The 10,863-nt window shown below is 41.7% G+C and overlaps 2 protein-coding genes across 2 annotated transcripts in view; one reads left to right on the forward strand and one right to left on the reverse strand.

Moving 5' to 3' along the window:
• LOC307251621 (voltage-dependent T-type calcium channel subunit alpha-1H-like) overlaps nucleotides 1-979 on the forward strand; it is a gene marked incomplete at its 3' end in the record, with an annotated part of 43,126 nt that extends 42,147 nt beyond the window's left edge. The window contains exon 35 of the mRNA XM_080028996.1: nucleotides 311-979. Within this exon, the coding sequence (XP_079885122.1) occupies nucleotides 311-979 (669 nt within the window). The remainder of the gene's footprint in view (nucleotides 1-310) is intronic.
• A 3,081-nt stretch (nucleotides 980-4,060) lies between these two features.
• LOC307251603 (synaptogyrin-3-like) lies at nucleotides 4,061-9,916 on the reverse strand (the record flags this gene model as incomplete). Its single annotated transcript, XM_080028978.1, has 4 exons — nucleotides 4,061-4,288; nucleotides 6,996-7,141; nucleotides 8,298-8,532; nucleotides 9,812-9,916. 4 exons carry the CDS (start codon nucleotides 9,914-9,916, stop codon nucleotides 4,061-4,063), a joined length of 714 nt encoding a protein of 237 aa, XP_079885104.1.
• Nucleotides 9,917-10,863: the final 947 nt, after the last annotated feature.

Genomic DNA, 10,863 nt, shown 5'->3' on the forward strand with positions numbered 1-10,863 from the left:
CTCAATATGGTGAACTGCCGATTAGATTCAGGGGTATCTGGGGATGTAGTTATAACAGGTGGAGGTAGTGCTAGGTTAGGTTGGCAATAAGGAGGCGTGGCTTCTCCCGTTAAGACGTCATAAAGGGAAGAAAATTTGACTGAGGTTTCAGAAAGGACGAGGTAGAGAAAAAGATAGTGTGGTTCTTTCTCATACTTTGAGAGTCTGTAGGCACACCAGGGACCCATATTAATGTTGAAAAACCATGAAGAGTGCATTTTGCATAATAGGCGACCTTCATGTTTTATAAAAACCTGTATTTGTTTTGCAGGAGGCCGTGCGCTGTGACTCTCTGGATCAGAGTGGTTCAGCTGAAAATCTGGCAGAGGTTAACCTCACTGTGCCCGCCGTCTCTTCCACACCAACACGCCAGCGATCATCCAGTGTACACACATTGAAATATACACACTCCCAGAGGGTCATATCATGCAGGAGCCACAGCCGGAGCAACAGTGAAACCACTGTACAGGAACATGTACCTGAGCCGGCCACCTGCGGTTCACAAGCAGAAAGTGATGTGGAGAAGAGAGCTGTCAGCCCTCAGAGTCTGTCCAGTCTGAAGGTGCCCAGTGGGGACTCATCAGCACCGGGCTGTAGCTCCGGCCTGGGACGCCAGGTGGATGACGCAGACGAGGAAGTCAGCCGTATAAACAGTTCTGGTCAAACCGTCTCACGCACACAACCTCCTCCCAGCTCCTCACACAAAAGCAGACACCTTGCCCCGAGCCCCGCGGAGCACAAGAGCCGCCTCAGCCAATCAGTGTCTCCGGTGCCGGGCAGGAACTGGAAGCAGAGGACGAGCCCGCCGCCGGGACACGAGCCGGTGACTATGGCAACCCAGCTGATGGACAGCAGTGTTGATCTGAGAAGGCGGACTCTTTCGTTTGATGCCACAAGCCCCTCACCTAATCAACCAGAGGCAAGTTCTGTAGACGACTAAGCAAACTTTGTGAGTCTGGATTAGTTGTTCTCTGAAGTGGAGGAGCCTGATGTGCTGCTGAAGCACACACAAGGGCCAATCAAAAACAGGAACAATGACTGCTTCCTGGTTTTGGCCCCGCCCCTGGCTTCATCCTGACCAATCACAAGATTTTCACAGGGCGTTTCAGCAGGACTCTTTCAGGCTGTGTGTGTATGAGTTTGTATGTGTTCGAAGCCCCTTTGTGCTGTTTGCACACAAGATGCACACAAGAAGACGTTTCCTTCTATCATAGTTTTAGCTTTGTTTCTGACAAAATATTCACTTCCCTGCTATATTTATTCAAACACTAACCTTTCCCTTGCTTGCTCTCCTCCTTCTGTCCTCACTTTTAGACTTTCTTCCATTCACCTTAAGCCTTGGTCGAAGTACAAAACAAAATTCCCCGAAATGTGCAGATGAATTTATTCACCGACTGATCTGTTCATTTATGCACATTGAGATAACACAGCTATGGATTGCAACTCACAGTTTTTTTTAATTATCGATTCATGTGCAGATTATTCTCAAATCAATAAATGTTTTGGTCTTTCACACATTGTGAAGGGACATCTTCATGTCCTCAAATAGCTTTTTTTGGTCCTAGCAAGAGTCAAAGATATTCAATTCACTATAATAATAGACAATGACAAGCTGCACATCTTTACCTTTGAGAGGCTTGAACCATGAATTATTTAGTATTTCTGCTTGGAAACTGATTAATCAATTATTGAAATACTTGCTGATTCATTTTTCATTGGTTACCCAACCGTTAACTTTGAGTGAAAAGTTAACTAATTTCCTCAGTAGTGGTGCAACAAATTTCTGTTTATGTTTACAAGATAAATTGATTGACTTTTATATGTAAATGCTTAATTTGTAATTGCAAGCCTATATAAACGGATGCAAGCACAGCCTATTAGATTCTCTATGTAAAATACAAATTGTACAGCTTAAGTGGAGCAATATGAGAAACTTATATCTGACCTTGGGGGAGTTTTTGTCTTTCAATATGACACATCTCCCAACATTCTTAACCTACAGTAAACTGCCATTGGAAGTTGCTAGATTGTTCTCCGACTGCAGTCTTTCCTAGCCAAATACAAACAAGGATATCTTTGGGATGTTTGACAAACCTCCCACGTCCCAGTCAACCCAACCCTGACAGTCAGGAAAAAACTCCATTTGTGCTTAAAGCCTCGGAGTTAAGACCGTGTAGTGTGACCTAGGCTTTAGTAGTTTTCTACCTCGCTTTTTCCCCATCCCACCCATTGAAATGTCCAGTCAGCTTAGTCTGTCGACCCCCCACTTCCACTTTACTTTTCCTTTAGTATTCTCAGGGTAGAGGTAGTTCAGATGCAGTGAGTTTGAAGCATGTGATCATTAAGGTCTGCAGAGTTAGATTGCCCCCTGCTGTCTGAAGATGGATGCTTGAAGACATTATGCTTCTTTGGGTGCGGCATGAAATTGAGACAGAAGCAGATGTACAGAAGGGCTTTATTCAGGTGATATAAAGGCGTGTACCACTTTGTAGAACAAGTCTAAAATTATATTTTATTAACACATCAGCAGCGATGATATGGGAACTGCAACGGGGAATTTCTACATTTTTGAATGTCAATGTATCTGCTGGAGCTAGTGATGGTTAGGATGGATGATGATGTCAGCGTTATAGGATGTTGATTATAATGATGATGATGATGATAAATATGACTCTGGATGATGCAAATGTTCATTATATTGTCTAATGTTCCTGCAGGGTGAAAGAAGGGAATGCTATACAGTTAGCTCACCTGCAATGACGTGATTGGACAGTGCTGGAATAAAACCACTTCCTGTCTTGACTTTCATTTGACTCCGTAGCCTTGCTTCTAAATCGGTAATTTCACAATATATAAAGAGATGTATGTATATAAGAAAGACAGAACAGTATAATGGGGTTTGAGTCCTTCAACATGAGCTTAAGACAAGAATAAAGACACAGCTGCTGTGGCTGCTACTGCTAATGAATTCAACAAAACGGGAGTAGCCTGTCTAATTATGGTCCTCCAGCAGTTGTTGATTAATATGCCTAACACATCCTTGGATCTTGGTCTCAATAATTATATTCAAAAGAATTTCACACATTGAAAGAAGCAAAGAGGAAATCATTTAAAGATGATGCGAACAAAGGCAGGCACACAGCTCATGATAGTGGAGGCGGTGGCGGTGAATACATTTTATTTTTTTCATATTTCATTTCACCACTTCAGCATATCACAATAAAATATTTAATCACATGAATATTTCACACTGAAACACTATAGCATTCAGAATGCATTAAGCTGTCCTGCCTTTATTTCTTTGCCAAGAAAATGTACCAACTTCTGACTGCCACCCTCACAATCTATTGGTCAAACTGCCTGCCCGTTTCAATTTCAGCCAATGGGAGGCCACGGGTGACGGGTCTGCAGGCTAGCTTGTGATTGGTTGTGACGGACTGAGGGAGAACAAAAACAAACTAAAGGTTCACTGTTCCTCAATATTCCCTCCACTAAAGACCTTGTATCCCTTTATAAGGCATATGTCACATCGTCACTGATCTACGTCTATGTTAATCTGCACCTCACCATATGAACATGCAGCCAAGGTGTATGTGTGTGTGTGTACTTGCAGGTGTATATACAGTACATGTGTTTCCAGGTGTACGTGTAGCCTATACCTGTGTCCAAGTGTGAGTGAGTACAGCTGTGTTTGAGTGCGTCGATATCGGTGTGTGTGTGTGTGTGTGTGTGTGTGTGTGTGTGTGTGTGTGTGTGTGTGTGTGTGTGTGTGTGTGTGTGTGTGTGTGTGTGTGTGTGTGTTGAGCAGAAGCCACTATTCTTGGCACAGAAGAGTCACAACTAACTAGGCTGAGCCACTGCCATGTTGAAAATAGATCATACATCACATGAACCCAGATCCTGCCAATCCCAGGAGAGGATGGGAAACTGCCAATCAGCGAGGGCAGGAAGTTGTCCGTGCTCGCTTCGAATGCAGTGGCATTCAACTAACACCTCTTTCTTTCTGTCAGCGAGTCTGTCTCTAGAAGGCTGGGGCCATGGGTCTCTGCTGTGTGAGTTTTTGGGGGTCCAGAGTTTCAGTGAAGGGTGGGGCTTGATAGGGGCTGGTGGTTACTATGGTAGCTCCGTTGGCGATGGGGTACGGTGTAGCTCGAGCGTGGCCAGAGACGGGTTCCAGTTGTTGCCACGTGAACAAGTTCTTGTTGCTTCCGTTTAAGAAGCGTCGCAGTGCGCTCAGGGTCAGTACAGCCTGTTAGTAACACACACAAACACACACGTATTAGCAAAGGCTGTTATTCACACACACACACACACACACACACACACACACACACACACACACACACATACACACACGCATTAGCAGAGGCTGTTAGTTACACACTGATTACAAGAGTCTAGCAGCTCAATGCTTACATCTTGTAGATATATGACTTTAAACAGACCTTTTGAGCAATGGGAATTTTGACCAGATGATGAAACTAGATAAAAAGTCAGGGGACCAGCAAAGTCATTAGGATTTATCGTCTGGAGATCATGAACGTAATTCCGAAATTTCATAGCAATCCGTTCTTTAGTAGTTCCTGGTACTTTTCCTGAACAATTAATTATCTCGTCTAAATAGTGAGGAAACTGAGCTCCTGGAACTTTTCCTCAAAGAACGGCAATGTGACATTTCATCAAGTTTGTGTAGTAAAATATGGACACATGGGCGTAGGCTATGCACAGTTTGGTTAAAGTGCATTTGGTGTCATACCGTTGCTTGGTAGGCCTATATCCCTTTGCTTTTCAAGCTCCATGTTTAAGGCAGATGTTTTGGTTAAAAGTTAGTCTCCAAGACCAATCTGAAGCAACCCTCACAAATCATTCACGTTAATTCCTCAGATACAGTATTAGAAAACCAAACGATATTACCCACCTGCTGAGTTGTGTTACTGTCATGAAGAAAACCGACTTTATGTGTAAAAATCTTTTTGACTTCCCCAATGTCCAAAGAACAATGATTTCCTTCGCTGTCATTTGCTTTACATCTTATTAAGTGCACTATCGGGATAATTTACCACCACACTTAATTGCCGAACATACGAAAAAAAAAAAAATACATATCTTTTTCATAACAAATATATACAAACTGTCCTTCCTTGACGCGATCATAGCTTAGTTCCCCACTGCCTCTGACAGTGAGATAAATGGCTGCACACGTTCAAAGCTTAATCCTAAACCTGTTGGGCTTGTCCATTGTTCCCCACACAGTAAAATTAATTTTTTAAAGATATTTTGACTGTTTTTCAGACACACACACACACACACACACACACACACACCCACACACACACACACACACACACACACACAAAATGGTTAGGGTTTATATCTAGTATGTTTTTAGAGCTTTTTAAGAGTTTTCAAAATAATTTGATGATTATCAGGATAATATCGGGCATCACAATTAATTTGGGAAGGATAATCGTGAAATTATGCTTAATTTACAACCATTACTCTTTCACTCTAGGATTAAAAATGTCTCTCTTCAAGTCATGATTACTAATCTAATAATGTTTTTTCTAAACGGCAGTACCTATTTATTTACTTGATTGACTTTTGACTGTGTTTTCATGTTCACTTGACTCAAGTGGTGCGGTCCAGCTTTTTACAAAAGAGACATTTAACCAAGATTAGGTCATTGCTTTCATCTGCAGATCAAGAAAAGGATCAGCGCACTTTATTCCTGAACCTTGCACCTTGTTAAAAAAACGTTCCATGCAAGGCTTTTAAGAGGGTAAGAGACAAGCGACCACATCACAGCAGTCACTTCACTAGTAACCTGTGAGCTGTAGGATTTATTTTCCCGGAACACCATTGGTAAAGCCTTGAATGATCCGGCTCCTGCCTGTATCTGTGATCTGCTCACTCCCTATGAGCTGCCTGAGATCCTCAGAGGGAGCGGATAAACCCTCAAACGCTGTGTCCTCTTCGAATCTCTTCTTACAGTTTTTTTCGATTGCTAACCCACAGTGGGCACAACTGTAGCTCAATGTGTAAAACTCACTTTATCTCATGGATTTGTCTTAACTGATAGGATTTGTTGTATCTCAATATATAATATATTTGCCTGATTTTTATGTACTTCCTTTACTGTTTATCACTTTTGTACATTTATAAAAAATATTATTATTATAATTATTACTTTCCCCACTGAGATGTATCCTATCGATCAGTTGATTAAACTCAGTCAAATCTAACCTTTAGAAACCAAGACAAGAGATACTATTATCGCTTGTTCAATTCCAAGATACTAAAAATTAATTTGAATAAAATTTGCAGTTTTTCTTTTATACACATCGTTATTATCTGTTAGCATTGGATCACAGCTCATTGCATTGTGCATCAATTTTATAACCTAATACTGCATACTTTGCAATAGTGAAAAAAATGTATATCAATAATGGAAAATACTGTACAAACTATATTTTTTTCACAACAACTTCAACCATACCACGAGCCCTACTCTGAATCTGCCAATTCTACAACCAAACTAGTATCACTGAACACGACTGGGCCCTACACAATAAACTTTCGGACGTGCCCTTATTCAACCAGGAAAATACAAGTCTCGTATGTGTGTGTGTGTGTGTGTGTGTGTGTGTGTGTGTGTGTGTGTGTGTTTGTGCGCGCGTGTGTGTGTGTGTGTGTGTGTGTGTGTGTGTGTGTGTGTGTGTGTGTTAGACTAGAGTGAGGCTGGGAGGGGTCCTGGGCAGGAGCCTCTGCTTGTCCTCCGTGAAGGCAATGCTCTTAAATCTGTTCATTTCCAGCAGACACTGATAACCCTGGAATACACACATGCACACAAACACAACGATGAACAACACACACCGGAATGTATACACACACACACACATACACACACACAGAGGACAGGACAGGTGAACCGTGTACACAGGCATAAACATACGAACCCAGGTAAGGATGGAGAAGAAGCAGAAAGCAATGGTGGCTCTGGCGGCGTCCGAGCCCTGGGCCAATGGCAGCTCGTCTGGAGAGGTGGCCTGCCACTGATTGGCCAGAAAACAGAAGCCGACGAACCACAGGAAACAGGCAAGGCCTGGAGGCGGGACACAGAGGAGTTAATACAAAAGTAAATGTTCTTCCTCAAATGTACATGCGGAGATTATCAAGATATTACTTTTACTCTTTTATGTCTTTGTATTTTCAAAAATATCTTTAATGGCGCTTTTCCACCACACATGTAGCTCGACTCGACTCTGTGACGTTGTTTTGTACGCGGCACAAACAATACACACACATGGAGCTATAAAGAAACACACGCACATACCGGTGACAGACCATGGTAAATACGTACGCGCAGCTGACATGTTCGTCACTCCAGTGACAAGACTCTCTGGCCAATCAGTGGCCGGCAGTCTGCTGATGTCACCTTTTAGCATCGGCTCAGCTCGCTTGGAACCTTGAGCGAGGCGATACCAAAAAAGCAGCCGCTACCACGTTCCAGGTACCATGATTGTGCGGTGGAAACGTCAGAAATGAGAGTAGAGTCGAGGCGAGTTGAGCTGATACCACGCAGTGGAAAAGCGCCATAAGTGAGCCACTTGCTTGAGATTACTGTTATCATGTTTGTATTGGCAGAAGTGTACTGTATCTAATGAGATTCAATGTATTTTTGACAGTGACAACAATACTTAAAGTGTCTATGGCCATGCTAGTTGCTTTTAGTAAATGTTAATTACAACATGCCAAAACACTCACAATGGCAGAGCGAACATGCTAATGATTAGCAGGGATGAATGTCTTCATTCAGCGTGTAAGCATGCTAACATTTGCAAATTAGCACAAAACAAAAAGTACAAATGAGGCTGATGGGAATGTCACTATTTTTGGTTTTAGTATTAAATTATTGCCCAATAACTATCCTACAAATAGACATTTTAACTGATGTCGGGGCTAGATGAAAAGCCAACGGAGCAACAATGTTAAAATGTATCCTCTGGGGACAATGAATGTTTGTACAACATTTTGTACAAATCCAGACTGATAACCTGAGTCGGGGGATCTTGTCGTTTTGTCATGTTAACTCTGACAAAACCCAGAGTTAACATGGGTTACTAAACCCGGCCAAAAAAATCCCAAATAAAACCATAATGTGTCTTTTTTACACTTTTTCTTCTGGATTAAGCGTAATTTGACTTTTAAGGTGGCAGTTATGACAACAGATCGTGTGAGATATTTGTGTGAATATGTACCAGAGAAGACGAGATCCAGCAGGACAGCACGCCTTCTGTCCCGCACGCTGCTGATGGAGGGAAAGTAAATGTCCATGATCAGGAAACAGATGCTGCCTAGGAAACAGGCCACGCCCACGGTGATGCCATAGTAACAGGCGTCCGCGTTGTTGTTGAAGACGCAGAGCAAACGCTCGCTGCCGATGTTGATGTAGCCCTCGTTGATGATACAGCTGAACACCACCATGGAGAAAACCTGCAGGGCAAAGACACACAGGCTGGTTTATTATCTGACGGGTAGATGTGAATGAACTCACACTGCTGTGTGAATGCCTTTCATCCCTCACACATGACACACACAAGCATGTGTCAAGATACAAATATATATTTCTGCTTTATAAATAGATTTAAAGGGCTAGTTTACACAAATTACAGAAAAATCTATTTTCCCAATTACTCCTGTAGTGATATGTTTCTAGCCATGCAGACACCTCACTGTCAACAGATTTTAGAAGTCAGAAACCTGACTAGTCTATAATGAGTTTTGTGTACAAGGCTTTTCTTTACTTAACAATAATGTGCATCAATGTAACTCAAAGTTTGCTATGATTAACTAAAATGCTATTTTATTTACCAGGTGATTATTTTATCAAACTAGAATAGGACCCCTCAAAGAGCTGCCTTCAGGCCTCTTTTTTATAAGAGCTGAAACAATTCTTCTGTCATTGAGAGGAAAATAATCTGTGTCTATACTAATGACTGATTAACCATTTAAGTCTTTTTTTTCAAGCAATAGAGCCAAACATTCCTCAGTTTCAGCTTCTCAACTGTTAGAATCTTCTGATTTTTTCTGATGTAAATGCAATAGCCTATATTTGTTTTGTTGCACTGTTTGTCTGACAACACAAGATATATGAGGACTTACACTGGGCTTTTTTCTTTATTGTGATGTTATGATAATGCAATGTTCTGACACTTAACAGATTAAACAATTAGTGGATTAATTGTCTTTTGATTGTATTTCCCTGTTAGATGCTTTGTCTGAAGGAGCGCTGCTAAACTGGTTATGACAAATCATGTTCAACTAAATTAAATCATAAAAAAACACAGACAAACAATAGAGCGTGTCTCTGTGCTGTAGGTATGGTGACTCACAGCTGCACAGCACCACGCCACAGAGGTGTTACAGTCTGGTTTTAGGGGACAGTTAAATCCGAAGCGTTCACATGAGCTCAGTGAAGACACAAAGAGGCTCCAGATAAACACATGTTAATAAGACACCGGTCCTAATGCTCCAGCCAGAAGCTGTATCACTCCAATGATTTTTGTTTATTACACCGAGCTGGATCTAACAGCGCACACAGCTGAGCCTTTCTTTATTGAAAATTATGATTTATTTTATAAGCTATTCATTCTTTCTGACTGAAAGGCGACACATGCGAGAGAAAGAGACAATGTGAATGGGAGAGAGGGGGGTTGCGGGTAGGCCCGTCCATTGATGTCAAACCCACACGTTGCATCGGAGGGAGGCTTACCCACGACATCAGTCTGAGGACGGTGCGGGGATGCGTGAAGAAAGCGACCGGATCGAAGTTGACGTTTCCGGCCTTTCCGGCGCCGTAACCGCCCGCTGTCTCCATCCCTGCGGCTTTCTGCTGCCGCTACGCCCGCTGAGAGAAGGAGAGGAGACGGTGAGGGTGCTGAGCGGAGCGGCGGCGTCCTCCAGCCTATGTGTGACGTCACAGCGCGTCACTGGGAGCATGTCTCATCACCGCAGGATTAACTGAGAATGGTAAAGCAATCTGCATTTCATTTAAATTAAATTCAAATGTCTTTCTTTCTTTCTTTCTTTCTTTCTTTCTTTCTTTCTTTCTTTCTTTCTTTCTTTCTTTCTTTCTTTCTTTCTTTCTTTCTTTCTTTCTTTCTTTCTTTCTTTCTTTCTTTCTTTCTTTCTTTCTTTCGCTAAAAGGAGATAGGGCTACATGAACTACATGTACCAGGTTGTTGCTTTAAAGCTATAGTGCATAACTTTTTTCAATTAAATGAATACTGTTACATTCAAGCCATCTTTTTAGAAACTACATAGTTTTATAAAGTTGTTTTAGTAACTAGGCTACTACACACTATATGCAAGAAAAATAACTTTGTAGTGGTTACAAAAAAAAACTAATGAGTGGAGGTCAATGTAAATAGCCCAGGGTTAGGGTTGACTTAGGGTTATGAAAATCTATTTCTCTACATCCTATAATCAAATCCTTTGGTGTGTATACAGTAGTTGTAGGGCTGATGCTAATATGTGGGGTAAGTTTCATGTATGTAAGACTTTCCTAGTGGGAGATAGCGATTCTGATTTTCCTATGCTTTGACCCCTAGACACAAGCTGGCTCTAAGGGTCCTGTGTTCTGACCCCCAGACTGTGTTCTAATCTAACTGGTTCTATCTTTCATTTGAATCTTATTAAAACCTTTTGAATATATGTTGTATTTGATTTTGTTCAGAGTTACTTTCAAGTGTTTAGAAAATTTGCTTTGCTTAATTGACCAAACCCCATAATTATTTTACTAGTCCGACATTAGTTCTGGAATGT

Source organism: Ammodytes marinus (genome assembly GCF_949987685.1).
Source record: "Ammodytes marinus genome assembly, chromosome: 6".
In the NCBI taxonomy this organism is placed as follows: domain Eukaryota; kingdom Metazoa; phylum Chordata; class Actinopteri; order Uranoscopiformes; family Ammodytidae; genus Ammodytes; species Ammodytes marinus.